Source organism: Mrakia frigida (genome assembly GCF_051309035.1).
Source record: "Mrakia frigida strain ATCC 22029 unplaced genomic scaffold BDY24scaffold_5, whole genome shotgun sequence".
NCBI lineage: Eukaryota > Fungi > Basidiomycota > Tremellomycetes > Cystofilobasidiales > Mrakiaceae > Mrakia > Mrakia frigida.
Window position 1 is genome coordinate 53,569 of NW_027481276.1, and position 25,522 is coordinate 79,090.

Consider the following 25,522-nt stretch of genomic DNA (forward strand, 5'->3'; position numbering starts at 1 on the left):
GAGAGGAACAAACTTACTCTTGCCTGTCGTGCCGAGACAGTGCTACTGAGATGACTGGACTAGAACGACGATCACCTAAAAACAAACACTCAGTTCTTCGGGAGGCGAAGAAGAAGGGAGGAAGAATGAGGGCGTGGAACCGAAGTAGTGAAAACCAAACAGGTAGTGGCCGAATTGAGGTTCGAGAAAAGACTTAGGATCGGGGACGACACGAGCAGGCTGAAAGCAATTCTCGAGTAGTAGTGAGAATGCCGTGGGAGGACGAAGGACTCAGCCAGCTAGAGAGAGAGAGAGAGGGAGAGAGAGAGAGAGAGAGAGAGAGAGAGAGAGAAAGGCAGCACGAGAAGACGACTCGACGGTCAGAGAGCGAAAGATTGGAACTCACTTGGAAGGAATCCATTCCTTTCCTCCTCTTGGTAGCATCTAAGTACGGCCCACCGCTTCCCCCCTTTCATCGTCCAATAAGTCCGAGGAGAAACAGCCGAGAAGGGGGAATCCGCTCCCTTGGTCGCTCTCGAACGCGTCGTGCTGAGAGACCATGCTCTTCGTCTCTCTACTCGGCGAAGCTGATGACAGCCCATGGATCGAGAGGAAAGCGAGAAATCCGAGCCCAACGCTTAGAGTCAATCATGTCGACTTGGGCGTGGCGAATGAAACGAAAAGGACGCGAGGAAGGAAGGAACAAACAGACCGTCCTTCCGTAATCATTAGGACTCTACAGCGCTGAACTCAACCGATATTTCCGATTCCTTTCAGTGTTCCAAGGCAAAAGCAGGCAGTGATCGCATCGTTCATCGACGAGATCGGTCTGGCCTTTCCTGATGGACGCCACGCCCGAGGGAGGGAAGAAGGAGGAGGGACGGGTCGTGTGAGGGGACTGGGGCCAAGGAAGAAGCGAAGCCTTTGAGAGCGAAGGAGGTTGAGGTGAGAGAGAAGAGAACTGCAGATATCATTTGAGATGACATGTGTGGAGAGGAGCAGTGCAGAAAGACAGTGGCCGAAGAAGGTCAGGTTCTCGAGCTCGACGAAGGAGGAAGGAGGATCAGCGTTTCTTCTTTTCGAACGCAAGCTACGACGTGCCGATGGAAACAAAAGCTGATCGATGACCGCCTGGATCCAGTTTCGAAGACAGCTGAGTCAAAGATCGAACGGTAAGGATGGATCGGAGAGGAGGAGGACGAGGTGAAGAGTCGAATTCAAAGGCGGGAGGAAAGCGGAAGACTTGAAGAAAGACGAGGGATCGTCTCTTCCTCAGGTTCCAAGAAAGGATGAGGATGGACTTTCAAAGACGTCTGATGCTGATGTTAAGTGGTGGGAGGTTGCATAAGTAGACATAGGGGAAGCTGAAGCTGTCGATGGACGGGAGGAAGGAAGGCGGAAGGTCGAAGGCGGAAGGTCGATTGGTGAAGACGAAAGGTTTCGAGCCAGTCTTCGGAGATCCAGGTTTGGGCAGAAGGACAAGCAAGGAGCAAAGCCGTCGTGCTTTCGGGTTGGAGAGCTCGAAGGAAATTCTTCGTTTGTGCGGGAGGGGAGGGGAGGGGAGGGGAGGCGGAAAGGGAAGGAAGGAGTTGGAGGGTGAGCTCGATCAGAAGAGCTCGCCCTGGCTCGACGCCTTTTCTCTTCCTTTTGCCATGTGTTCGGAAGCTGAAGTCTCGAAAACTGTTCGTGCTCCAGCTCTAGGCCATGAGTGCAGAAGAACCAAAAGACGAAGGAATGGACCTCGGAGGAAAAGGCGAACAGGATTGCCAGCGTCGAGCTCGGACTTCGAACATCTCTCTTCCTGCACTCCTTCTGACGAGGCAAGCAGAATAAGGAAACGGCTTGAATTTGGGGAAGTAAGTTAATAGGGTAAAAGAGCATCCTGACGTAGATAAACCGACTTAGATTTTTCCCTCGAGAGAAGGAGACGCCAACGCGTCGGTGGCGATGAGGACCGTGAACGATCCTGTAGGAACAGTCCATTTCTGTTTGACGACGTCCCAGCTGTAATAGAAGCAAAGCACGGAGGAAAGCGTCAGCGATTGAATCGAGAGCCGAGAGGGAATGAAAAGACGCGTGAAACTCGACGCGTCAAACTCACATCGAGAGATCGTAGGTTGAGAGGTTGAAAGTGACGGTGGTCGAGTGACCAGACTGAAGCTTGACCTTCTCGAATCCTCGAAGAACACGGGGCTGTTTGATAACGAGAGTAGTCGAGTCGATCAGAACAAGGTCGCTCGAGAAAGACGAAGAGGGAAGAGCTTCACAGGTTCTCCGGAGTCGGCTGGGTAGACGAGATAGAGTTGAGGAACATCTTCTCCAGTTCGCTTTCCAGTGTTCTTGACCTTGATGGAGACGGACCACTTCGTAGCGTGAAGGGAGGGAAGCAAGGATGATCCGACGGCGCTCTTTCGAGACAAGTAGTTGCTGAGCTCAGTGGTTTGAGCAGAGGAGAGCTTGGACTCCTTGATCTTGAGAGACGAGTAGCTGAAGGTGGTGTAGCTGAAGAAGAGGGGAGTGGGAGAGTGATCAGCGCTGAGATCTCGAAACCACGAGGGAAGAGCGAAAACTCACGAGAGTCCGAAACCGAAAGCGAATCGAGGAGTCTTGTTGTTCGTCAAGTACGCCCGATAGTCGATGTTCAGCTTCTCGTCGTAGTTGACTTGCGGGTTGGGGACGAGATCGGTGATGGGAGTCGCATGGAGGTAGTCTTCGTCGTTCTTGGCGATGGTGTCTGCGAAAAGAGGAGTCGGGAGAGAACGATCAGTTGCGAGGCGGTTGGATCGAAGAGAAGGGAAGAGCTCACAAGGAAGTCTTCCAGAAGGGTTGTAGTCTCCGAACAATACATCAGTGCAAGAGTTTCCGCTCTCCTGTCCGGGGAGGTTAGCCCAGACGACGGCGACGACGTTGGGGTGCTGGGAAGAGCAAACAAGGATCAGTACTATCTTCGACGCGTCCGATTTTCCCTTCCAATGAATCTTCTACTCACGTCGATCCAAGCAGCCATGTCGACGGGCCCGACAGAGTGAACTACGACGATCGTCTTCTTGTTGACAGCGGCGACGGCGAGAATGCTGGAACGCAGAAGAGTTGAGATCAGTTCGACGATCTCCAACGAGCGAGAGAGGATGAGCACTACTCACAGCTCATCTCCTCCATGCCAAAGCAAGAGGTCGTTCCTGTCTCCCTCGACTCCCTCAACAACGCTGACGGTCTCTCCCCCATCCGAGTTGACGAAGACGAGCGCTGCTTCCTGTCCTTTGGCGAGCGAGGCAGCGAGGGTGAGGTCGTAGTTGTCTCGAGACGACTTGACCGAAGTTCCGTAAGGCTTGACTTTGGAGACGATGGCGGAGAAGGGCTGGAAAGAGAGGGAGAAGGTAGAAGAAGAGGGAGAAGGCGAAGTGATCAGATCGTGTTCGTTTCCACTTCTCGAGCGAAAGGGGTCGAAGCAACTCACGCCAACGAGGTAAGGGAAGTCATTGGCTCCGGATCCCCATCCAACAGCGAGAGTTCCGTTGTTGCCTCCTCGGTACTGGTAGAAGTTGAGTCCGTTGGGATCCGGGAAGGCATCGTCCCCGATGATGGCGAGAGACTTGGGCTTCTGAAGAGGAAGAGCGTTGTTGACGTTCTTCAAGAGGACGGTTCCTGTGTAAAGAAAAGAGTCGAATACTGAGCCCGAGCTCCTTTCGTAGATAGAGCGAGAAAGCGAGGAAAGAAAAGACGGAGAGGTCGAACTCACCGGAGGCAGCGATTTGTCGAATGAGCTTGTAGTGATCGCCCTGGACGTTGACGTGAGAGTTGGTAGCAGGGTCGGTCAAGTTCCATCCGTCTAATAAAGGGTAAAGAAAGACGCGTCGAGTCAGTCTCGAGATCAAAAACACGACGGAGCGGGAGGAAGGGAAGCGGGAAGCGAGAGCTCACTGAAGTTGGTAGCGGGGAAGTTCTTGTCCTGTCCGAGCAGGAACCAAGATGCGAGAACTCGAGTAGCCATGTCCTACGATGAGGTCGAAAGGCAGAACAAGCGGAGTCAGTATAGAACGAGATCGGGAAAGTCACGAACGCGTCTCCTTCACAGCGTCTCTCAAACTCACAGTGACCCTGGAAAGAGGAACACTTCCGTTGTTGACCGCAGCAGTGAGGTTTCCTCCGAAGTAAGATGTTCCGTCGAAGTGAAGCCCTACGGAGAAGAGGCGGAGAAAGGAAGGGAGGTCAGTTCGATAAAGAGAAGCTGAACTCGACGCGTCGAGTCGTCCCGTGTCTCTCGCTTCGACAGAATAAGTGAAGAAGAAGGGCCGAATACTCACAATCGATAACTCCGGGCCTGATTGACGAGCGAAACAAAGAGAGACGAAAAGGAAGGGAGAAGGGGAGAATCAGCAATGCGACGCGATCAAGAGCAGCGTGTTCGTCTAGCTTTGTTCTCACATGTTCATGTCGAGTCCACCGAGGATAGAAGCGACTCCCGACCTGGCTCCAGCCCAATCCGACATGATGGTACTGAGGATCCAAGAAGCGACGAAGGAGCGAAACCGCGAGAGTCAGCACTTGTTTTTCGAGCTGCCTCCTTCACTCAATGTTCTCACCCTTGGAATCCAAGCTCTCCCTTGAGGATGTCGTTGTTGAGCTTCGAGTTCTGAGCGGCCCAGCTACGTGAGGAGAGGAAGAGTGGGGTGGGAAGTCAGCACGACTTCGGCTAGACTCGAAAGATTCGACGCACGAGTTGTTGACGAGGTTGTATCCGGTCATGACGTTGGCAACACCAGCCTGAACACTCTTGAGGAAAGGGCTGAAGGGAGGAAAGAAGAAGAAGGAGTCAGTAAGCACTCGAGGCGAGTCCCAGGGGAAAGACGAAGGAGGACGGACTGGAGATGAAGCTCGTGAAGAGTTCGGTCATCGAGGTTGGAGCTCGACTCAGCTCGCAAGTGCTCCTCGTCGTTGGCGATGTAGTGCTTGGCGACAGCCTAAGAGCGAGAAGGTAGACGCTGAAGTGAGTAAAAGGACGTGGAGAGGGAAAAAGAGCGGAAAGACGCGTACCTGAACTCCCTGTCCGTCCTTGTTGAGGGTCTGCATTCCTCGGATAGTCTCGTAGGCGACCTCTCCAGCGAGGTAAGGATCAGCTCCAAATCCCTCCCAGTTTCGACCACCTGAAAAGAGCAGAAACGAACTCAATCAGCTCAGCTCTTCGTCGAAGTCAGAGGAGAAGAGAGACGGCTCACCCTCAGCGTTTCGAGCCAAGTTCATTCCAGGTCCGAGAGCTGAAGGATCAGAACGTAGCAGGTGAGCAAACTTCAGATCGATACTTCGTCTCGGTACAGTGGTACTCACCGATGTTGATTCCCTTTCCGAGAAACTCAGCCCCGAGAGCTTCTCCTCGAAGTCGAGCGAGGTTCCTGTCGAACGTCGAAGCGATGGTGACTCCAGCAGGGAAGGCAGAAACGAGATCCGCAACTCGGACTCCGACAGGAGCATCTATCCAAGAGAAAGGGCGTGGAATATAGAGAGAGCAACGTCAGCAACCAAGAGGACGACGGGAAGGGAGAAGAAGAAGAAACAGCGGCGAAGGTGAATCGATGACGAGACTTACCCTGGAGGCAGAGTCCAGGGAAGCCGACTGAAGGGATGGGGTTGACGTTTCCGATGCAGAGACTGGAAGAGGAAGAAGAAAGCGAGTTCAGTCCAAAACGTTCGTCGTTTCCGCTCTCTCCTCTCCTGTTCATCTGACGAGCAAACTCACCCAGGAGGACTCCAGCTGTCTCCAATGACAATAGCACTCTTCTCCTCCAAAGTCCAGTTCTTGACCATCGCCTTGGCCTGTAAAGAAGAAAGAAAACGAAGATTCAAGGGAAGAGGGAAGAATCAGCCCTTCGCTCTTCATCTGCGTCGCCCTCGTCTTTCTCACTCACCTTCTTAACAGCAGCGGACCAGTCCAACGCATCCGTCGCAGGAACATCCGACGCTCCAGCCTCAGGCGTAGGGTAGAAAGGAGGCGAGTAGCTCCAATCCTCAGCTCGAGAGGCCAATTCATGAACGATGGTCTCTGCGATCGGCACTGGCTCGAAGATCGAGTCGGTAGAGTTGACGCTGATTGGGGAAGCGGAAACCGAGGAAGCAGCGGCAGCAAGAGCTACCACGACAATGGGGAGCATTGCTTTGGAGGGTTGAGAAGGAGGGGAGGGGAGGGAGAGAAGGGAGATGCTGTTGGGAAGGAAGGGGAGAGAGCGAAGGACGTCTTTTCAACCCTTTTTTTCATCAGCCCACGAGGGGTGTTTGCTCAGCATTTCAGCCCTGCCGCGTGCGGAGAAGGGAAGGCAAGCGCGCAGGGGTCGTCGGAGAGGAGGAGTTGGTGAGAGGAGGGAGGGGAAGGGCTTGTTTGATGAAAGGGAGCAAAGGGTCGGCGGCGAAGTGGTGAGCTTGGACTTTCCTTCCCTCCCTCCTCCTTTTCGTTGCTCGTGACGACGGATCTACGATATTTTCCTCCACTTCTTTATGGCGGAGCTTGAGTAGCTGAAGATTTCGTAGAGGGAGAAAAGAGAGGACGAGAGGTCGGCGGGGGAGGGCTGATCTGCGAGGGTTCCTTGACCTCTTCCTCTCGACGGACTTCGCCCTCTGTTCCCCCGACGTCCCTGGCCCTCCCTCCCTTCCCCTGCGAGTTTCGAAGTTCCCTAGGAGAGGCGAGACTGCTTGCTCCTCTCTTGAGACTGCTCGTCGTCTTCTTGGAAGTCCCAGGCCTCCTAGAAGAAAGAAAAGAAAACAACAACAACGGGTCGAGCTTCGTTGTTCTCTCAAGGTTCGATGATCTGAGATCTGATCTAAGAAGCTGAGACAGAGCTGTATACACAAACGTTGATTGAAACCAGAGGCGCAAAACAGTGAAGGTCGGGCCGATGAAAGGGAACGAGCGTTCCTCAGAAGTTCGAGCAAAGGGGAGAGCGAGGAGACGAAGGCGAACGGACGCGTCGAAGCCGCTCGCCGACTCCTGCCGCTGCTGTGAGAGGAGGAGCGGAACTTCCGGTTTCTTCTTCCCCGACTCCTTGGATTTTTCTTGAGCCCAAGAGAAAGGAGAGCTCAGTCGCGGTCGTCGTCGCGTCCAAACCTCCCTCTCTCTCTCTCTCTCTCTCGCGCTTCCCACCCCGCAACCACAAACAGGTACAGTACATAAAAATACACACCCCTCTTCCCCATCAAGCCCTCCTTCCAACCCTCCCTCCCTCCTCACTCTCCACCCACCCCTTCCACCCCTCGAAACACCCTCCCGTCGTCTCTCCCTTCACCCCGTATCGCCTGCAAACCCTCTGCACCGTCGAGTCCATCAACGTCCCGTTCCAGTTGGATCCTCCTACGCCGATGTTGGAGGAGAACAGGCCTGGGTGGACGACGAGGGGAGGAGAGACGGAGTAGGAGGAGAGGAAGGACATGGAGATGAGGGCGCGCTGGGGACGTTCCGAGTCGATTCGAACAAGAAGAAGAGGGAGGAAGGTTAGCTCGAAGCGATCAAGGAAAGGTTGGAGTCCAGTTTTTCGCCTGCTCACCATAGCGTTATCCCAAGGCTGACCAAACGGCCCAACGCCAGCGAGTTCCCCTTCCGAGTAGACGCTTCCTTGACGAAGCTGCTGGAGGATCTGGGACGCGCCGGCTTTGGAAACGGCGTAGGCCATTCCACCCAAGGGGCCCGAGGAGCGTCGGATGGCGATGGGAGCTTCGCCCGAGGGTGGGTTCTCTTGGGACCAGACGTCTGTAGAAGACGAAGAAGAGGGGAGGAGAGGGGAGACGCGTGAGTTGTGTGAACGAGGGAGAAGAGAGTGGAAGAAGGGAACGACGAACAACCAAAGTAGATGATATCCCAGTTTTGGGGGAGCTGCATCGACATTCTGGAGAGAGGGAAGGAGAAGAAGAACGTCAGTTTGAAGAGGGCGACGACGACGCGTCGAAAAAAAAACGCGAAACCTCGAGCTCACCCTCCCCAAAGTCGTTTCACGTCCCATTCCATATCGATATCTGGAGAAGAATAGATAGAGAAGAGTCAGTTCAGCTCGAAAATGCCGAGAAGAAGTGAAAAACTCACCATCCTCGAGAATCAGCGCCGACCCCACTCCCTCCGTCCGTTCGATCCAGAGCAACGCTCGGATGTGGGCTTCGAAAAGAACACACAACAAAAGCAAGATCAGCTTAATCACAAAGAAAAGAAAACAAACAGTCCTTCACTCTCTCGACTCACCATGCCAACAAGCAATCATTCCCTTCAACCCCCCGACCGTAAACTCATCCAGCTCGCCTTGCTTCCCCACCTCCTTCACCAACCTCTTCCAAATCTCCTCCTCGTCGCCATGCTCTCCAGTGAGGACAAAACGTTCGGGTTCGGTGGTAGGGTCGTAGGTTTCGAGGTAGAGCGGCCAGGGAGTGTTTTCGTAGAGCGGGGAGGGGGTTTCGAAGAGGTAGGGAGGGGTGGGAGTTCCGGTTGAGGAGGAGGAGGAAGAAGAGCGGAAGAGAAAGTCGGAGAGAACGCGTTCGGCGATCCAGGTGACGATGGGCGAGGAGGAAGGGGTGGAGGGGAGGAACTGCAAGGAGGGAGGAGAGAGAGGATGTGAGCTTTTGAACGCAACGACCAACGGCTTCTCGAAACGAAAATCTTAGATTAAGATGAGACAAAGATGAATAAAGATTCAGGTTACTCACATCTATATCCAGCTCCAAAGCTTCCGAAAGGATGCCCACTGGCAACGAACGAGAGAGAGACACCAAACAGAATCAGCTCGAGCTCAACCTCCCTCCTCCTCCCTCCCTCCCTCCCTCTCTCAAATATTCCCTCTTCAGCACTCACTATGCAACCCCCTAGTCCCCTCGTTTCCCGGAAGACTCAACGTAACAATCCTATCGAACCCCAACGTCCTAGATTCCCCTATTCCATGCTCGTCTTCTTGTTCGAGTTGAGCTCGCCAACTGGCTCCGTCGAGGATGATCTGCTCCGAGTCGGACGCTTCGAGACGAGAAGACGAAGAGAACGCCTTCAGAACCGGGATGGCATCGAACGAGGTAGGGTCCGCAGAGGGTAAGAACGAGTTGACGTCGGTTGAGGGGAAGCAGAGGAAGGAGAGCGTGAAAAGCGAAGAGAGGAGGGCTGAAAACGGCAGGAGAGGGGACCGGAGGAGGAGGGGAGCGAGTCGCATCGAAAAAAAATTGAAAGTGGGTTGGTTGGGTGATGGTTGAGATGGTGGTTGGTTGGTGAGGGAAGCGATCCAGAAACGAGCTGCTGATTTCGTAGAATCTTCGGCTCCCGTTTCAGCCTGAGGCAAGGGGAAGGGAGGTTGAGACACGCTCGACTCCCTCCCCGTTCTCTTCGTTTTGGTTCTGGTTGGGCTTGGGTGAATCACTCCCCAATCATGGATAACGGGGACTGTAGAAAACTCTCTCTTTCAAACCTGATCCCGCCTTTCTCGAAACAGGCTCAGCCCTCCTTCCACTCGTCTCAACGAGCCGTCGTCCCGTCTCGTCTCGATCGCGTCTCTCCCCTCCCTCTTTCCCTTTCCTTGCCCTCTCCCACTCCCTCTCCGAAAAGATTCAGCAAGTTTCGTTTCATCCTCAAAAGAACCTATATCCTCTCCTCCCTCCTCTCCTTGTCTTCTGAGATCTACTGGTCCTCCTCGTCCGTTCCGTCCTCGTCTCCCGACACCTCGGCGTTCTCCCTCTCGACCTTGGCCATGAGAGCAGCGAGCTCGAGATCCTCGGCTTCCGAGACGGCTTTGGGCTGTGGGTTGGGGTGATGGTGAGGGTGGGTGGTGAAGAGGGAGGGTTGGGTTGGGTTGATGAAAAAGAGGCGAGTGAGGAGAGATGTGAGGTAGGATTGGATGAAGACGAGGAGGAGAAGAGAAAGATCAGTACGTATTCGTTCGAGCCACTTCCACACCCCTCCTCCAAACCCGTACCCAACGAGAACCCAAGCTCGAAAGAAAGAGCCAACGCTCGAAGCTCGAAAACGAAACCCGACGCACCTTCATCTTCACGCTCATCTCCCCTCCCAACTCCGTGATCTTCGCATCAATCACCGCCAGCGCCTTCTCCATCAGCTCCACACCCCCCGACTTATCCGTCGAGTTGGTCGTCACGACGTAAAGCGGCGGCGCGACGAGTCGGATCTTTATGGGGACGTTCTCGGTCGAGACGGCCTCTCCAGCCTTGAGGGCAGCCTTGATGGCGTCGATTCCTTCGTACGCGAAACACTTGACCTCGATGTCGGATCGGATCTTGACGGCCTTGGGCGTGAGACGACGGGCGACGTTCTCTTGCAGGGAGGCGAGGAGGTCGGGAGCGATGTCGATGCCTTCGTACACCTTCTCGGGCTCGCTGAGGGGGTGGGTGGATGGGAGTTTGAGTTTGGGCGTGGAGTAGAAGGTGTTGTAGGAGAGGAGATAGGAAGGTGTAGTTCGAGGTGGAGGGTGAGGAGGACGAGGGAGAGGAGGAGGAGAAGGAAGGGAAGGGAGGGTCAGCTTCTTCGTTTCGTTTCGAGCTCAGCGAAAGCAACTTCGGAGGAAAGGGACGAACCTGATACTGAGCTTGAAAGCATCGTAAGCGTGACCGAATCGCTTCGACAGAGGCCAGGCGACCTTGGAGTAGAGCAGCTCGACGTCGACCTCCATCTTTCCGGCGACGTGGGTGAGGACAGAGTGGACGAGTTTTCCCTTCTCGAACTTCTCCTCACACTTCTCGATGTCCTCGGCCGAGACTCGTCGCTTGGACAGATCAATGTATCCTGAGAGGAGAGAACGAACGAGCAGTCAAAGTCAGCTTCGTCGAGTTGGGGCAAGGGAGGAGAGGGGGGAGGAAGGAGGGTTGAGGAAGGAAGGAGGAGGGAGGAGAGGGAAGGAAGGCGAAAGGTCAACTCCTCCTGAGCTTCCCTCGACCCTTCGAGGGGTCGAGAGATGAAAGAAAGCTACGAGGAGCCTCCCATGATCCATTATACTATCCTCCATCCATCCATCAAGCTCAAGAAGACGAAGAGAAGGAGGAAGGAAGACTAGAACTCACCCTTCTCCTTGTCGACCCTCAAAACGACGACGACCTCGTTCCTCCCGACTCGGATGAGCTTTTGAATACTCCTGATACGTCTCCGCGACAGCTCCGAAAGCAAGATCATTCCCTCGACGTTCTCGTACTCCAACTGCAAATCGCAAACGAAGGGGGAACAAGAAAGAAGGTCAGCTCAGCTCGGACGACCCTTTCTCCTTCTCCCTTCCCCTCTTGAAGCTCAGACCTCCCACCACCCCTCGTACACCGCGAGAGTTGAAATAGCCACGAGAGTATAGGGACGAAGCTGAAGAAGGTCTGGGTACTCACCAGCTTGACGTAGGCTCCCATCTCTGCGATCTGCTTGACGGTGACCATAACGAGGTCATCGACCTCGGGGTACTTCTCCTCGTAGTAACGCATCTGGAAAGCGACAAACAGCAACATATACAGAGAGAATCAGTGACCTGGGGGAGCATGCAGAGATGGAGCTGTAGAGAGGGAAGGCTCACGTTGTTGGGATGTGGGTGTTGGAGAGGCGAGTCAAGCTCGACCTCCTCCTTCTCCCTTGTCCTCGATTTTCGAAGAGTTTAGTTTTTTAGTTAAGAGCGATCTGGTTCCACGAGCTTCAACCTTCCACTCTTGATGACTAGAAAAGTTGAGATCTGAGTCGGATAGGATTTTTGGCCTTCAAAATTCTGCTTCGATGGTCGAGTCCTTGAGTCGAGCTCGGATGTGAGCTCGACGCTCCTCCCCGCCTGCTTCTTCTCTTCCAACGACCACCAGCCCTTCCGAGCGACCTCTCTACGGATCACCTGTAACCTCTGAGATAGAACCTCGCCATCTGCAGTCACCGAAGTTCACGCATAATGGAGCACTTCTCTCCCCAGAGCGATCTCCTCGTTCGACGGTGTGAACGCGAGCTCGCACCGTTCCCTTCTCCTCGCCCTCTTCCCGTCTCTCGGACCATCGACTGCTCATCTGTTCGCCTTGGACGAGGGAGATACCTTTAGCCAGTGTAACTCGGTGGATAATCTACGAAAGGGGTGCCCTGGAGGAAGAAGACGAAAAGGAAAGCCCGACCTCACCGAACAACTCGTTCGCTCTTGATCTTCCTGTCACGAGAGTAGAGTGTATGGAACCGAGAGAAGGTAGGGGAGAGAAGAGAACGGAGACTATGAGCTACAATCTGAAAACCACAGGACGGGAACGAAACGAAAACGATGCGACGCGAGGGGAGCGAGCGATGGATGGGAGAAACCAGAAGCGATAAATGCGATGCAGCGGAGGTATTTATACAGTCTAGAGATATAGCAAGAGAAAAACGAGCCGAAGAACCTACTCTACTTCCTTTCCTTCCCATTCTCCTTCCTCGTCGCGTCCCAACCCAATTCCGTCCAACACCACGTTCACCGCCTTCAACCCCAAACTCAACCCCATCTCCTCCTCCTTCATCTCCACCGTCGGCGTATCCACATGACCCCAAGCCATCGATCCCTCAGTTCTCAATGGCAACGTCAACATCCCCTTCTCGTCGTCGCCGTCTTTGTCCAACGGAACCTCCGACGTAGCGAGCGAAAGCGGAGGGGAGGGAACGATGAGGAGAGCCTTCTTCGATGATGCTGAGGTTGGGCTGATGAGGGAAGGTCTTCTGGACTTGGCGGTAGGGTTGGGAGGAGCGAGAGGGACTACGAGGAGACGAGGGGAGGTGGTGGGACTTGACGTTGGGTTGTTGTTGGACGACGACGAGGAGTGCGAGGACGTGTTCGAATCCAAAGATTGAGAGGAGATGGATCTCTGGGTTGTGATGATGGTGAAGTTGGTGGGAGGTGCTGAGACGGGGCTGGTTGATGATGGGGAGGGAGGGACGAGGAGAGCTCGACCGGGAGGAGTGAACGGCCGTGGGCCTTTTCCGAGCTGGCCGACGTGGTCGAAGGAGTGGGAGAGGGAGGAAGTTGTGAATACTGAGTTGGAGGAGAGAGGATTTTTAGTCGGTCGGCTGACGGGGTAGGGTTGGTGATGGAGGAGGAGGAGGGGTGAAGGTGAAGCGCGTTCGTCGCCGGTTGGTGATTTGGCTGAGGAGGGATGAACGCCGAGGAGGTTGTCCCAGCTTTGAGAGGTGTGATGGAAGGAGAACTGGTGTGGTGGAGGAGGTGGTGCTGGAAGGGACGAAGCTGAGGGATTGAGGTTGTTGATGGTTCGATCGACGAAGGGTGGCGAGGAGGGACGAAGGTTGGTGCCAGTTTGTCGAGAAGGAAGAGAGGTTGGCGAAGACCTTGCCTCCTTCAATTCAATCGTTCCCTCTCCTGAAACGTCCCTCCTCTTCTGTTCCAGAGAAAACGCCTCGTTACCACCTCTCCTTTCAGAAACGGCCAACGACTGATCTCCTCGTCCTCCTGTTCGCCTCCTTCTTCCTTCGTTCGCTCGCTCAAGCGACCTCCTCCTTCCCTCGTCTACTTGGGTCTTGTTTCCGTCCCTTCCAGACAGGCTTCCATCGGCAGTGGTACGCAATCCTTCGAAGGTTGGGACGGTTTTGAGGCGTCGAGGGACGGGAGCGATTCGTTGAAGCGAACCGAAGAGATGCGAGGAGAGACCGATTCGAGGAGAAGCTGACGGGGTAGAAATAGGTTCTGTGTAGATAAAAAGAGGGTAAGAGAGGATAAGAGGTCCGAGAGGTCGTGAGAAGGGGACGGACTAGGTTCGATGGGTCTTCTTGGAAGAGGGGAGGAGGAGGAGGGAGACTCATGAGCTTGAGCGAGATGGAAGGGCTAGAGAGAGAGAGAGAGAGAGACAGAAGCTTGAACTCACGAGGTCATGTCTATATACTCCTTTCGTGTACGCTTGACTATTGAAGCTCAGGGGAAAGGGATCAGAGAGTGCAGGTTGGGAGAGGGAACGCACGGAAAGGGGAGGGAAATCGAAGGCGTTCCGGTCGCGTTCCTGGAGCTAAAGTCACTCGGGATCAGCCTTCCTCCCGGCTCTAATTGGCAGCCGTGCTCGTCATAGGAAGCGGAACAGAGATCCTGGTAGGGCAATGAATGATGTCGAGGAGGGCGTGGTGGTTGAGAAGGAAACAAAAGAACGAAGGAGGAGGGAGCTCACCCCATTTCGAGCTCCGGGTTTGTTTGCTCCCTTCCCTTGAGCTTCACCTTTCTTCTTTGTCTTCCTCAAACCACAACTTGGGGCGAATCGAGCTTCCCTCTGCAATACCCCTTCTCAGCCTCACTCTTTCTGTCAATCGGAGCCGTCGTCTCTGTCGCTTCATCGTCGTCCTTCCCTCTCCCCCTCTGCTTCTGCTTCTGCTTCCGCCCTCGACCCCTGGTTTCTCCAAGCCCAGTTCGGATGCGAGGCCGAAACTCGATCTGAACCCTCCAACTTCGATCCCTTTCGTTCCAAAAAAGGTAAGCCCTTCGCGCTCTAGATCTCCTTCTTCCTCCTCAACCCTCACCTTCGCCTTCCTCCGCTCGAGCTCACCTTTCTGATCTTTTATGGCTTCTCTCTTCGTCGAACGGGGACCATTCTAGCCCACCAAGCTTCCCTCTCCTCCCTTCGCTCCTCCTTCGTTCAAGAAATCAAGATGGACGCTCTCGCTGCAAAGCTGAATCTGCCCAAAGAGTGAGCTCGACCTCTCCTTCCTCTCCTCTTCTCTATCCTCCTCACCATTGTTCCTGCTAGCTACTTCTATAGCTTCATCCCTTCTTCTGAAACTGACTTCGATGGTTCCCTCCTCTTCTTCGCTCGCTTTCCACCTCTTCTCTCCCTTCTTCGCTCTCGTTCAGGCCGGTCTACCTCCCTCTCGACGTTCAGCGAGAAGTCCTTCTCTGCGCCATGGAACGTGAAACCTACCTCTGCCCAAAGGACAACGGAAAGAAGTGAGTTCGAACATCTCATCTTCGGAGACCAGCGGAGGAAGAGAGAGGATTCGATGCTGATCAAGTGCTTGCTCTCCTCCCCAGCATGCGAAACCGAGCTCAACTCCTCTCGGAACTCTCCCTTGTCTGTAGAGCATGGAAGGTGGGCCTCTCTTCCTCTATCTTCTGCCTTGAAAAATCTGCTCCCTTTCGTCTGGGCAGTCACACGCCTCGGTCGAGCTGACTTTGATCTTCCTTCTCTTCGCTTCCTCCTCCTCCCTCGTTTTGGTTCGACTCCTTTCTTTTTCTTCTTCTCTAGGAAATGGCAGACCCCCTTCTCTACGCCAACGTCTCCCTCCCAACCCTCACTCACCTCCAAAGGTTCACCAGAACCCTTGCTGTCCATCCCGACTACGGAATCTGGACTCGGTGGGTCGAACCTCCTCCCTTCCCTCGTCCCAAGCCCTCTTCTCTCTTTCCACCGAAGCCTGACCTTTCCTTCCTCCCCTTCTTCCTTCCACCCAACCCTCTCTCGCAGATACTTCCACTACTTCGGACCCATCTTCCCTGCTCGCTTCCTCCCTGAAGTCTTCTACCACCTCCCGAACCTCGAACACTTCCTCACCCAGGCGGACGCGACGACGATCAAGGACGAGGACATCGACGGAACCAAACCGAGACCCAAGTTGTTGACGCTCGAAATTGATCCGGGCGTGCATGATCAGCAAGGGAGGTACAGGGATGCAGGGGTGGAGAGGTGGTGCGATTTGGGGAACTTGAGGTGAGTTTTCGAGAGAGAGGGAGAAGGAGTGGGTTTGGAGGATGAAAGGATGTGTCTAGGTTTGGTCAAAGGGAAGAAAGAGGGAGCGAGGGAAGGAGGGACTGAGAGACTCGCTGAGAGGATCCGTCGAGGAGGAGAAAGGGAGCTTGAAGGACGCGTCGGTTTGGTTCGATTCGTTCTGACCTCTTTCCCTTCCATCTCATCTTTACCAACAGATCTCTCGCTCTGGTCGGACTTGAGGCTATCAACAACGTTCTACCTACCAACACTTCGTTCCCCAATCTCATCGAGGTACGTTTCAACCTGTCCTCTCTTCTCGCCTCGACCTTCGTCAACAGCTCTCTCTCCTTTCCCGCATCGCTCGCTTATCTCCCTCAGTCAAACTCGAACTAACGAACGCCTCTTGCTTTTTCTCTTGCTCCCACTTCGAACTGAACAGCTTCATCTCATGCACCAAGAAGACGACCTCGACGACGACCCCGATTCTTCCCATCTCATCGTCTCGATCCTTCGACACGTTGGACCTCAACTCCACCTTCTCAGAATCGACGAGTTCTCTTCCGATATCCTTCCTGCTCCCAAGGGTACGTATCTCGCTCTCAGCTCTTAGCTCTCGAACGTCGATGGACAGAGAAGGGAAAGAGAGACGCGTTCGCTGACTTCTCGTTCCGTCGTCGCTGCTTCTGCTCCAGAAATCTTCACCTACTGCCCTAACCTCGTCACTCTCAGCGTCAGCGGCTTCGATCTCAAACCTCTCGTCGATCAAGGTCATCCCTACTTGAGGAACTGGTTGCTTGGAGGTTCGTCTCGCTCGTTTGACTGCTCTCTCTCTTCTCGTCTCGTCTCGTCTCGTCTCGTCTCACTCACGTCCCTCCCTCCCCTTCCTCTCTCTTCCTTCCTTTCGTTCTCGCCTCCACAGATCCCTGGAACTACCATAACGAGCAAGCCGAAGTCTCTGTCCAAATCGAATCCTGCGAGGAGCCTGGAACGTCGTCCTTCTCGTCAGGATGGGGAGGAGCAGCAGAAGTCGTCAAACACCGAATCACTGAGGACGACAGAGACGCCGCCTTGGATGTCCTTTCCGCTGACAAGGTTCGTCCTTCTCTTCGTCTCTCTTCCCGTCGACGTCGACGTCAAGACTTCGAGCTCGACGAACATGCGAACTTCATAACGCGTTTGAAGAGGTCAGATAAATTGCTGATCGCAAACCTTCTCCCTCCCTTTTCCTCCGCCCTCTTCATTACTCCAACTTCGTGACCGCTTTCGCCGTCATTTCGTTGTCCCGCCGACTCTTTCCGGAATCAAACTCACTTCCCTTTCATTTTCTCTCCAAACTCGGTCTTCGGTCGCCTCTCTCTCTCTCCCTTTTCCTTCCCTCGCCTCGACTTCGCTCGTTCAACAGGACAAGTTCCCCTCCCTCGAGGTCGTCCTCCTCTGGAACGTTTCCTTCAAGGAGGAGGAGAACCGTTCGAACCGCTTGATCAAGGAGATCTGCGACGCGTTCGCAGAGAAGACGGGTTGGAGGGTTGGAGATCGCTACGCTGTCGGGAGAGACTCGAGTTGGGAGGTCCAGGAGGGGAATCCCGACTTGGGTTGGGTTCAGTTGGACGAGGAGGAGGATGTGGCGATGAACTGAGGCTTGGGAACGAGGAGGGATGCGAGACGAGGAGAGATGAGGAAGAGGTTGGACACGCGACGCGTTCGTCGTTTTTCGTTGTTGTCTTTTTCGACTTGGCTTTTCTGTTTCTCGCTCTTTCTTGGAGACGAGCTTATGTATGAGTTCACGAACTGAGACTGTTTCTCGCAGCTTGCAGAGAGACGATGAAAGGGGAAAACAGCTCGCACATGTCAGCCCACCCTCTCTCTCTCTCTCTCTCTGAACACAACGACAACCTCGGAGAGAAACCAGAAACAACAAGAGACAAGGGAAGGCTGAGACCCGCGGGTGTTGTTGAATGAATCGCGGAGTTTTCTCAACCTGTCCTTCCAACCCCTCCTCTCTCTGCCTTCCGCGTTGAGGGGTCCCTCCGTTCACGCCCGACCGTTTCCACGCTTCAAGAAGAGGGGTGAAACCTTGGTGAGATGCTCGAAAAAGGAAGCTTTTGAAAAGCAAACAGGTTCGTTGTTGAAGCGAGAGCTTGTTCCGAAGAGGCTTTCAGGCAAGGAAAGAGGAAGGACTGAACAACGAACGACGCGTCGGGGAAGGAGGATGAAAAGGTGGGGGGGTCCTTCGAACCAAACGAAACGTCTCGAAGAGGAAGCAACGAACGGGCTGGGCTCTTGAGAAGGAAGGGACCCGGCTAACTCAATGAGCGACACGTTTTTGACACCTTTCTTCCTCCTTCGCCCCCTCTCTGTTTCTTGGAGCTTTTTGCTGGAACGGCCGAAAGTCAATTAACGAAACAGACCACACCACCAACGACCACCTTCTCTCCGTCTCTCTTCGCTGCTCTTTCTCTCCAACTCTCTCGTCATCATCAGCATAGCGACAAGAAGCCCCTCGATCGGCTTTCTCTCTTCAAAGACAAGAACTCGAACAAAAGGAAGAAGGGAACGGGATGATTGAGAGTCAATCTGAAGAGGGGGGCGAGGAAGAGCAGGTCGCTGAAGGGACCTCTCCAGGACGACTACCAAGGTGAAAGATCTTCTCTCTCGGACTGTGTATATATATACATCGAAGGGTAGCCGTCGTTGGTCGTCGAGCTGGCTATCAAAGGAACGGAAGAGGGAGGGGACGGTGTGAGCTTCGAAGGCGGACCGTTTCAACAAAGAACTGACGCCGTTTGGTTCCTTTCCGTTTCTCTCTCTTCCCCTCCAGAGCTCGGACGCTCATGACTCCCGTTCAGCTCGAAGGTCTACAGACTCTCTGGGAAGAGGTAAGCTCTAAGGCTCTCTCTCTTTCCCTTTTGCTCAAAACGAGTCGCCGCTCTCCGCCCTCCCCTCGTTCAGAAACTGATTTCCGGTTTGATTGACCATCGCGCTCTTCCCTCCTCCTCCTCTTACAGACTCGCTTCCCTTCCACCGTCGCTAGAGAACGACTAGGAGAACGCATATCCCTCACATCGAGAAAAGTTCAGGTGAGATTTTTTTTTCTTTCTCAAACCTTCTCTTCGCGTTCGAGGGTTTCCCAAGAAGAGGGCAGAAGGAAGCGGAGCGAGATCGAGGAGGGATCGCCTTTTGCTTCCTTGAGTCTTTTCTTTCAACCCTCGTTTCGCCCTGTTGCCCCCTCCTACCTCCGACTTTGATCACTGATCAAGGCGATGCTTCCCTCTTCTTCTGATTAATTTTCAAGGTCTGGTTCCAGAACCAACGTTCAAAGCATCGAAGAATGGGTGAGTGTCGAGCTGAAGGGAGGATCGCCTTTTCGTTATCTTTTCCGCCGGCAAGTCGCTGATTGTTTGCACGTTTTTTTTCAATGAATTGCCCTCGCTCAGAATCGGAACGACTCAACCCTATACAACCCAGCTTCTCCCAACACAACCATCTCAGCAATCCTACCTCTTCGTTCAACACCGCCTACGACGCGCGCGTCCAGCAACCTCCTCCTCCTCCGTCAATTCCATCCTCCTCTCATCAACGGGACTGGAACCGAAACCCTTCTCCTCCCTCAGCATCTTCCTCTTCCTCCCATCATCACCATCATCACAACTCTTCCTTCCCTGCTCCGCCTCCTCCTCCTCCCCACGGCCATCTCTCCTCGGGCTACCAACCTCCTCCCTCGACTCCGTTCTTCCCTCCCGGCACTTGGGAGGACCCTTCTCGTCGGCCCTACGCTCCTCCCCTCTTCCCACCTCGAGGCGACGAAGACCAAGATCGATCCAGTCGTAGCGGAGGAGCTGGAATGTCGAGAGGAAGAGTCTGGGGAGAGGAGGAAACGTCGAGACCGAGATCGTCAGGCGGCGGAGCAGTTTGGGTTGACAGAGTTCGAAGACTAGACGGAGGGTCGAGACCTTGGGACGCTGGGGAGCAGCAGAAAGTAGAGGAAGCACGAACAGAATCAGGTTCTGGTCCTCCGCTCGTCGTTTCGGGAGGGCAGTGGGTTCCCAACTCCTACAGGTCGGTCGAAGGAGGACAATTCGGACGCGACGCGTCGAGGCAGTTTCAACACGAACCTCCTCTTCCACCACCCCTCCAACCTCGTTCGTCGGCGCCAGGAATCGAACTCTCAGGACCTCCTTCCTCTTCTTCTTCGCATCAAACCTCCTCTTCCTCTCCTACGTTCCCAAGGGATCCCTCAACGACAGGATCGGACGTCTCCCTCCCTTCGTTCCGGGACTTCCTCCTCGCTTCAACTCCCCTTCACTTGGACGAACAGAGTTCCTCCGCACACCCATCGTTCCGCCCATCCACCTACCCTCCTCATATCGCTTCCCCACCCCAGTACGAAGGTCCCTCGCTCAAAAGGAAACATCCCTCCTCCTCCCTTTCGACCGCGGCTACCGAACTTCTTCAATCCGTTCATCGCCCTCCTTCTGGACTCCTCCTCCCACCTCCTAGATCGACTTCACCTTCCACTTCATCTACCAGCTCCAACCCTCCTCACTCCTTCCCTCCAGCCTCCTACTCCTCGCAATTCTCCTCCCCTCACTTCAAAGCTCCCAACCCTCCTCCTCCGCCTCACCACCACCAGCATCATCACCACGCTCCCTCTCCCTCTCTCGCCTCCTCGCATTCATCCTTCTCTCGAGGAGAAGCCCACACCATGTCCAGCGCAACCCCAGGAAGGACTCCCTCCCCGTTGGAAGAGGAGACGAGGTCGAGCGAACCGAGGATCGTCAGACCTCGAGGAGGAATGGGTTCGAACGGAAGCCACGACAACGACGAGGACGACGAGGAGGGAGGAGAGTTGAGTGGAGAGAGCGTTGGGGGTGAAGAGAAGGAGAAGGCCGTGGTGAAAAGGGTTTGGGAAGGGATTGGGATGAACGGGATCGAGAGATGAGCGAGAGGGAGAGAGGAGGACGCGTCGAGGGCGGTTTGACACCTTAGCTTTCTTGACGACTTGCATATTTTTCGGTAGTTTCAGTAGTAGTACACACACACGCATGATCACAACTTTTGGAGTAGATTGGGGGGTTACAGATACACAAACGTCTTTCTCCTTGCCTTCTTCGACGAAACGAAAGATGGCGACGAGACTGGGTTCATTCGAAGTTCCGTTCCCAGCAAGTTGCGTTTAATAGCCTGGAAGCGGCATTTACTTGCAGCCTTAAGATCCCTCGGTTGGTTTGAACGTCCATGGCTTCCCCTCGCAGCTTTTCGAAGGGAAAGCTCAAGAGGGCCGTCGCGTCGGGTTGAATCCTCCTTCTCCCAAACAGCTTCTCCTCATTTAAGATTCGAGTATCAGGATTATTGCTCAGACTTCAATACTCGACTGCTTTCGTAGCAGCTCGGGTGGTCTGTTCTTTTCTGCACGAGCTTGCTGGCGGCGAGATGGACGATCGCTTTCGCTTTCTTCCTCCGCTTTGAGCCTCTGGAGAAGGGTCTTGTCGTTCTCTTCTCTCTCCAACTTTCTTCTCCTTGTCGCCTTGGAGCTTTTCAGCTCCGAAAAGTTGCAAGTAGGCGGTCACTAAGGAAGGGAAACCGTCGTCGACCTCTCCTGCGCCCCTTCTCCCAGCTCACTTCCAACACCCACCCTCATCTCCTGCCTGCCCTTCCCTCCCTTCTTTCCTTCTCGGCAATCACCCATCTCTTCCTCTAGACAGGCTCAACCCGACTAGATCTCCTTCTCTACAAGCTTCGGTTTCCCTCAGGCATGAACGGACGAGGATCAGCAGCGCCCAAGAAGGGTTCGTTCGTCTCTCCTTCCCTCCCCTCCCCTTCTTCCCTCTTCCTCCTTCCCTTGCGCCCATCTCCGGACTTCTCCCGCTTTTCCTTCGTTTCTTGCTGACCTTTCACCTTTCCTTTTTGATCTCAGGTGAAAACTACGAGCTCAAAAGCGACCTTCACTCTCCAGACAAGGAGAAACGAGCGGATGCGATCAAACGGACGGTCGCTTCCATGACGGTTGGAAAGGATGTTTCTGGCTTGTTTCCGGATATTTTGGTCAACATGGTGAGTTTGAGTGCTTCTCAAGACTGTGTCCGATGATCTGGGGGTCAGTTGGGAGGAGAAAGGATGAGGGAGGAAGGAAGGGAAGGAGGAGGTGCGAGCTCTCTTCGACTCGAGCGCGAAGGGGATCGTCGAGCATCCTTTCCTTGAAGGAGAGGGAGAATCATGCAGCTGAGGCAGAGATCATAGGAGAACTCATATGGAGCTTGACATGCTATCGGGCTGGTAGAGGAGGGATGTCAAGGGGAGAAGGAGCTTACATCGTTCGCGAAGCTCGCTCGCCCATCTCGACTTCACCTTCGCTCAGCTCTTAGCCCGCTCTACGAGCCCTCTCGACGCTTCTTTACCTCGAGCCCGTTGTGGAAGAAGCATATGTGTCTTCTCGTCTCGACGACTTATCTTCACTCTCGAAATCTGGAAGCTGACCTCGTTCTTTCAACCTCCTTCCTTCCTCCCTTCCCCTCCTCGCTCTCCTCCCTCCTCCTGTCCTACCACCCTTCCTCCCATCAGCAAACCGACGATCTGGAACAGAAGAAGCTGGTCTACCTCTACCTCATCAACTACGCTGCTACTCAACCAGAGCTCGTCATTCTCGCCGTCAACACTTTCGTCAAGGTCAGCTCGCACCTTCCTTCCCTCCTTTGCCTCGTCTTCCTGTCTGCCCAATCCGATCCTGACTCGCCGTCTTTATTGCATCTTATCCATAGGACACCGCCGATTCTAATCCTCTCGTCCGAGCCCTCGCTATCCGAACCATGGGCTGCCTTCGAGCAGAGAAGATCATCGACTACCTTGCCGACCCACTTCAGAAGTGCCTTCAGGACGAGAACCCTTACGTTCGGAAGACGGCTGCTCTTGCTGTGGCCAAGCTCTACGATCTCAAGCCTGAGCTGGCAGTCGATAACGGATTCGTCGAGCAGTTGAAGGATATGGTGGGAGACAGCAATCCCATGGTGCGTCTCGCGTCTCGTCTTCTTCTCTGCCTTTGTCGAGCTCGAGCTCGTTCAGCGGCTGTATCAGTTCTGACCTTTTGCCTTCGCTTCTTCTTGGTATCAGGTCGTCGCCAACGCCGTAGCCGCTCTCACCGACATCCACGAAACGTCCCTCGCCAACTACGCTGCCGCTACCGCCTCTGCTGGTTCCTCCTCTCCCATCTCCCCTACCTCAGCCAACGCTCCTCAAGGCGTCTTCATCATCGACTCCCACGTCCTTAACAAGCTTCTCGTCGCTCTGAACGAGTGCTCCGAGTGGGGAAGGATCGCTATCCTTTCGGCTCTCGCAAAGTACAAGGCCAACGATTCGGAGGAGAGCGAGCACATCTGCGAGAGGGTGATGCCTCAGTTCCAGCATGCGAACGGAGCAGTGTTGTTGACTGCTGTCAGGGTGAGTCCAGTCTTGCTCGTTCTGATGCTGGTGGTGGCTCGAAGTGAGAGAAGGAGGGGCTGACAAGACTCATCTCTCCCTTTCCTTCGCCTCTCAGGTCGTCATGATTCACATGAAGGACGTCGAGCGAGACGATCTCATCAAGCAGCTCATTCGAAAGATGGCACCTCCATTAGGTCAGTCTGAGCCCTTCTTTCTTTCCGGTTCGGTTTGGATCGCTGACCTCGCGTCTCCTTTCGCAGTCACCCTCGTCTCCTCCGCTCCCGAGATCCAATGGGTCGCCCTTCGAAACATCAACCTCCTCCTCCAGAAACGTCCCGACATCCTTCCTAACGAGATGAGAGTCTTTTTCTGCAAGTACAACGATCCTCCTTACGTCAAGGTCGAGAAGCTCGACATCATGGTTCGACTCGCTGGTCCCAAGAACGTCGATACTCTGCTGAGCGAGTTGAAGGAGTGAGTCTTACGCCAGCATCTTCTTCGAAAAGGTCTTATCCGTATCCTTAGCTGACTCGCTTCTCGGTGGTGTTTCTCATCCACCAGATACGCTTCGGAAGTCGACGTCGATTTCGTTCGAAAGTCGATCAAGGCCATCGGTCAGACCGCCATTAAGATCGACGACGCTGCCGAGCGATGCATCGGTGTGCTTCTCGACCTCATCAGCACTCGAGTTAGCTACGTCGTGCAGGAGGCCATCGTCGTTATCAAGGTACGCTTTCTCGCTTCCCTTTCTCCTTCGTCCCGCTCCTCTTCGACGCGTCTCGTGCTCTCGCTGACCTTCCTTTACTCTTTCTCGACTTCCTCCCTCTTCTCGCCTTGTAGGACATCTTCCGAAAGTACCCCCATAGCTACGAGGGAATCATTCCTACCCTCTGCGCCAGCTTGGACGAACTGGACGAGCCCGAAGCCAAGGCGTCGTTGATCTGGATCATTGGAGAGTACGCCGACAAGATCGACAACGCAGACGACTTGCTGGGCATCTTCCTCAAGACTTTCAAGGAGGAGAGCTATCAGGTCCGTCACTTTCTCTCTCTTTTCGGTTGCCTCTCGACGCGTCTCGTCGCGTCTCCGCTTTTCCCTCGTTCGAAACCGAGCGCTGACCTCTGTTCGTTCTTCGCCTACTTCCTGCTTCATCAGGTCCAACTTCAAACCCTCACTGCCATCGTCAAGCTCTTCCTCAAGAAGCCCGACGAGTCTCAGGCGATCGTTCAGAAGGTCCTCCAGATGGCGACCAAGGACTGCGACTCACCAGACGTTCGAGATCGAGCCTACGTTTACTGGAGGCTCTTGTCGACGGACCCTGCTGCTGCTAAGGTCCGTTCAAGATCCACTATTCCTTCGTCGAAAGTTCTGCGAGCCATTTGAACGAGAAACTGATGACCTCCTCTTCTCGTTCGTTCTTCGGCAGGCTGTCGTCCTCGCCGATCGACCTCCCATCTCCCTCCCTCAGACGAGCGTTCCTCCACCGATTCTCGAGGAACTTCTGGGAGAGATCTCGACTCTTGCTAGTGTTTACCACAAGCCAGCAGAGGTGAGTCTCTTTTTTTTCTTTCGAGCCTCTTCAATCCTCTCGAGCTGACCTTTCTTCTCTGGCGCTTTCTTCCTCTTCTCACAGACCTTCGTCGGACGAGGACGAATCGGTATCGACGATCTTCAGAAGCGAGCTGCAGAGTAAGTTCTTCCCTTTCTTTCCCTCGTCCCCTGCGAGATTCGTTGCGTCGTCTTCGATTCGAGCAAGTTACATCGACGCTGACTTAGCCCTCTCTTCTTTATCATCTTCGTACAGAACGGAGGATCTATCCATCACCCGAGAGAAGGCTATTCATACCGTCGAGCAAGGTCAAAAGGCTGAGAACCTGTTCGTCCTCCCCGTTCCCTTTCCTCCTTGTCCTCGTTCTCTCACCAGGCATCTTCCGAACTGACCGACCTTCCTTCTCTTTCCTTCTCTCTCCTGTCTCTTCTTCCCACCTTACGCAGCCTCGACTTCGACGACGATCCCATCCCAGGCGACTCCTTCGACGCGTTCGGCGTCCCCTCCTCATCCTCAACCTCCTCCTCCAACCCTCACACCAACGCCGCTCCGGTACCTCAACGGAACGCTCTCGACGACATCATGAGCCTGTTCGCAGATCAGTCGATGAACCCTCCGACGACGATAACACCTCAGCAGCAGCAGCCGTCGTCGATGATGGGAGGAGGAGGAGGATTCGGTCAACCTCTGCAACAGCAGCAGTCGAAAGCTGCTCCTCCTCCATCTCAGCCGAGCGGTGGAGGAGATCTGTTGGATTTCCTTTGATGATGTTCTTTACGAGTCAGTAGTACGTCTAAGTCTAGGTCTTTATTCTCCCTACACTTGCGTTTTTAGGTCTTTTCAGTTCGTTTGCGTCTCGACGGTGCGATGCGATCTCTTTTCCCAAGGTGTGTCAGTGGGGAGAAGGGAGAGGAAGACTGGAGAACGTAGCGGCAAAATGCAAGGGTGAGG

The 25,522-nt window shown here is 54.3% G+C and overlaps 9 protein-coding genes across 9 annotated transcripts; 5 read left to right on the forward strand and 4 right to left on the reverse strand.

Annotated features, from left to right (window-relative positions):
* Nucleotides 1–136: 136 nt before the first annotated feature.
* BDY24DRAFT_227489 (uncharacterized protein) lies at nt 137–834 on the forward strand. The gene has a single exon (XM_076636604.1). The coding sequence runs from the start codon at nt 249–251 to the stop codon at nt 702–704; it is 456 nt and encodes a 151-aa protein (XP_076499401.1). The 5' UTR covers nt 137–248; the 3' UTR covers nt 705–834.
* An 848-nt stretch (nt 835–1,682) lies between these two features.
* BDY24DRAFT_347926 (beta-glucosidase) lies at nt 1,683–5,793 on the reverse strand. The gene is made up of 21 exons (XM_076637656.1): nt 5,714–5,793; nt 5,564–5,625; nt 5,305–5,448; nt 5,196–5,234; nt 5,014–5,123; nt 4,843–4,940; nt 4,697–4,765; nt 4,563–4,625; nt 4,405–4,476; nt 4,284–4,300; nt 4,071–4,156; nt 3,901–3,973; nt 3,719–3,808; nt 3,437–3,624; nt 3,123–3,337; nt 2,969–3,053; nt 2,786–2,894; nt 2,554–2,713; nt 2,247–2,481; nt 2,081–2,172; nt 1,683–1,983 (listed from the first exon to the last, which is right to left on the reverse strand). Exons 1-21 carry the CDS (start codon nt 5,779–5,781, stop codon nt 1,881–1,883), a joined length of 2,178 nt encoding a protein of 725 aa, XP_076499402.1. The 5' UTR covers nt 5,782–5,793; the 3' UTR covers nt 1,683–1,880.
* An 848-nt stretch (nt 5,794–6,641) lies between these two features.
* Nucleotides 6,642–9,143, reverse strand: BDY24DRAFT_412454 (uncharacterized protein; the record flags this gene model as incomplete). The annotated part of the gene is made up of 9 exons (XM_076643062.1): nt 6,642–6,710; nt 7,269–7,409; nt 7,509–7,711; nt 7,801–7,847; nt 7,935–7,974; nt 8,042–8,110; nt 8,195–8,534; nt 8,653–8,690; nt 8,798–9,143. The coding sequence occupies 9 exons, from the start codon at nt 9,141–9,143 to the stop codon at nt 6,642–6,644; spliced, it is 1,293 nt and encodes a 430-aa protein (XP_076499403.1).
* A 230-nt stretch (nt 9,144–9,373) lies between these two features.
* Nucleotides 9,374–11,499, reverse strand: SUI2 (translation initiation factor eIF2 subunit alpha). Its single transcript, XM_076636605.1, has 5 exons — nt 11,308–11,499; nt 10,999–11,131; nt 10,516–10,723; nt 9,966–10,317; nt 9,374–9,721 (listed from the first exon to the last, which is right to left on the reverse strand). The coding sequence occupies exons 1-5, from the start codon at nt 11,422–11,424 to the stop codon at nt 9,605–9,607; spliced, it is 927 nt and encodes a 308-aa protein (XP_076499404.1). The 5' UTR covers nt 11,425–11,499; the 3' UTR covers nt 9,374–9,604.
* A 767-nt stretch (nt 11,500–12,266) lies between these two features.
* Nucleotides 12,267–14,036, reverse strand: BDY24DRAFT_227534 (uncharacterized protein). The gene is made up of 3 exons (XM_076636606.1): nt 13,786–14,036; nt 13,673–13,689; nt 12,267–13,607 (listed from the first exon to the last, which is right to left on the reverse strand). The coding sequence occupies exons 1-3, from the start codon at nt 13,791–13,793 to the stop codon at nt 12,316–12,318; spliced, it is 1,317 nt and encodes a 438-aa protein (XP_076499405.1). The 5' UTR covers nt 13,794–14,036; the 3' UTR covers nt 12,267–12,315.
* A 59-nt stretch (nt 14,037–14,095) lies between these two features.
* On the forward strand, nt 14,096–15,464 carry BDY24DRAFT_227554 (uncharacterized protein). The gene is made up of 5 exons (XM_076636607.1): nt 14,096–14,378; nt 14,502–14,592; nt 14,757–14,849; nt 14,934–14,991; nt 15,148–15,464. The coding sequence occupies exons 2-5, from the start codon at nt 14,555–14,557 to the stop codon at nt 15,412–15,414; spliced, it is 456 nt and encodes a 151-aa protein (XP_076499406.1). The 5' UTR covers nt 14,096–14,378; nt 14,502–14,554; the 3' UTR covers nt 15,415–15,464.
* A 153-nt stretch (nt 15,465–15,617) lies between these two features.
* On the forward strand, nt 15,618–16,897 carry BDY24DRAFT_227571 (uncharacterized protein). Its single transcript, XM_076636608.1, has 4 exons — nt 15,618–15,900; nt 16,049–16,193; nt 16,302–16,409; nt 16,529–16,897. Exons 2-4 carry the CDS (start codon nt 16,058–16,060, stop codon nt 16,864–16,866), a joined length of 582 nt encoding a protein of 193 aa, XP_076499407.1. The 5' UTR covers nt 15,618–15,900; nt 16,049–16,057; the 3' UTR covers nt 16,867–16,897.
* A 1,768-nt stretch (nt 16,898–18,665) lies between these two features.
* BDY24DRAFT_378926 (uncharacterized protein) lies at nt 18,666–20,760 on the forward strand. Its single transcript, XM_076638997.1, has one exon. It carries the CDS (start codon nt 19,025–19,027, stop codon nt 20,546–20,548), a length of 1,524 nt encoding a protein of 507 aa, XP_076499408.1. The 5' UTR covers nt 18,666–19,024; the 3' UTR covers nt 20,549–20,760.
* A 476-nt stretch (nt 20,761–21,236) lies between these two features.
* Nucleotides 21,237–25,465, forward strand: BDY24DRAFT_378927 (adaptin domain-containing protein). The gene is made up of 14 exons (XM_076638998.1): nt 21,237–21,395; nt 21,524–21,660; nt 22,168–22,272; nt 22,365–22,610; nt 22,714–23,040; nt 23,138–23,216; nt 23,283–23,496; nt 23,584–23,749; nt 23,863–24,054; nt 24,178–24,354; nt 24,449–24,571; nt 24,656–24,711; nt 24,827–24,898; nt 25,018–25,465. The coding sequence occupies exons 1-14, from the start codon at nt 21,362–21,364 to the stop codon at nt 25,334–25,336; spliced, it is 2,247 nt and encodes a 748-aa protein (XP_076499409.1). The 5' UTR covers nt 21,237–21,361; the 3' UTR covers nt 25,337–25,465.
* The last annotated feature ends 57 nt before the right edge of the window (nt 25,466–25,522 follow it).

What these genes read in the sequence shown, in the direction of transcription:
- BDY24DRAFT_227489 (XM_076636604.1), top strand. Translation starts at nt 249, where the DNA reads ATGCCGTGGGAGGACGAAGGACTCAGCCAGCTAGAGAGAGAGAGAGAG.
- BDY24DRAFT_347926 (XM_076637656.1), bottom strand. Translation starts at nt 5,781, where the DNA reads ATGGTCAAGAACTGGACTTTGGAGGAGAAGAGTGCTATTGTCATTGGA. An exon ending in CTTGGCTCGAAACGCTGAGG is followed by an intron (nt 5,124 to 5,195) that starts GTGAGCCGTCTC and finishes TGCTCTTTTCAG; the next exon opens with GTGGTCGAAACTGGGAGGGA. An exon ending in AGGACGGACAGGGAGTTCAG is followed by an intron (nt 4,941 to 5,013) that starts GTACGCGTCTTT and finishes TCTCGCTCTTAG; the next exon opens with GCTGTCGCCAAGCACTACAT.
- SUI2 (XM_076636605.1), bottom strand. Translation starts at nt 11,424, where the DNA reads ATGTTGCTGTTTGTCGCTTTCCAGATGCGTTACTACGAGGAGAAGTAC. An exon ending in GAGGGTCGACAAGGAGAAGG is followed by an intron (nt 10,724 to 10,998) that starts GTGAGTTCTAGT and finishes CTCTCCTCTCAG; the next exon opens with GATACATTGATCTGTCCAAG. An exon ending in GCTTTCAAGCTCAGTATCAG is followed by an intron (nt 10,318 to 10,515) that starts GTTCGTCCCTTT and finishes CCACCCCCTCAG; the next exon opens with CGAGCCCGAGAAGGTGTACG.
- BDY24DRAFT_227554 (XM_076636607.1), top strand. Translation starts at nt 14,555, where the DNA reads ATGGACGCTCTCGCTGCAAAGCTGAATCTGCCCAAAGA. An exon ending in AAGCTGAATCTGCCCAAAGA is followed by an intron (nt 14,593 to 14,756) that starts GTGAGCTCGACC and finishes GCTCTCGTTCAG; the next exon opens with GCCGGTCTACCTCCCTCTCG. An exon ending in TTGTCTGTAGAGCATGGAAG is followed by an intron (nt 14,992 to 15,147) that starts GTGGGCCTCTCT and finishes CTTCTTCTCTAG; the next exon opens with GAAATGGCAGACCCCCTTCT.
- BDY24DRAFT_227571 (XM_076636608.1), top strand. Translation starts at nt 16,058, where the DNA reads ATGCACCAAGAAGACGACCTCGACGACGACCCCGATTCTTCCCATCTC. An exon ending in TATCCTTCCTGCTCCCAAGG is followed by an intron (nt 16,194 to 16,301) that starts GTACGTATCTCG and finishes CTTCTGCTCCAG; the next exon opens with AAATCTTCACCTACTGCCCT. An exon ending in GAGGAACTGGTTGCTTGGAG is followed by an intron (nt 16,410 to 16,528) that starts GTTCGTCTCGCT and finishes TCGCCTCCACAG; the next exon opens with ATCCCTGGAACTACCATAAC.
- BDY24DRAFT_378926 (XM_076638997.1), top strand. Translation starts at nt 19,025, where the DNA reads ATGAATTGCCCTCGCTCAGAATCGGAACGACTCAACCCTATACAACCC.
- BDY24DRAFT_378927 (XM_076638998.1), top strand. Translation starts at nt 21,362, where the DNA reads ATGAACGGACGAGGATCAGCAGCGCCCAAGAAGG. An exon ending in CGGATATTTTGGTCAACATG is followed by an intron (nt 21,661 to 22,167) that starts GTGAGTTTGAGT and finishes TCCTCCCATCAG; the next exon opens with CAAACCGACGATCTGGAACA. An exon ending in AGGCCATCGTCGTTATCAAG is followed by an intron (nt 23,750 to 23,862) that starts GTACGCTTTCTC and finishes CTCGCCTTGTAG; the next exon opens with GACATCTTCCGAAAGTACCC.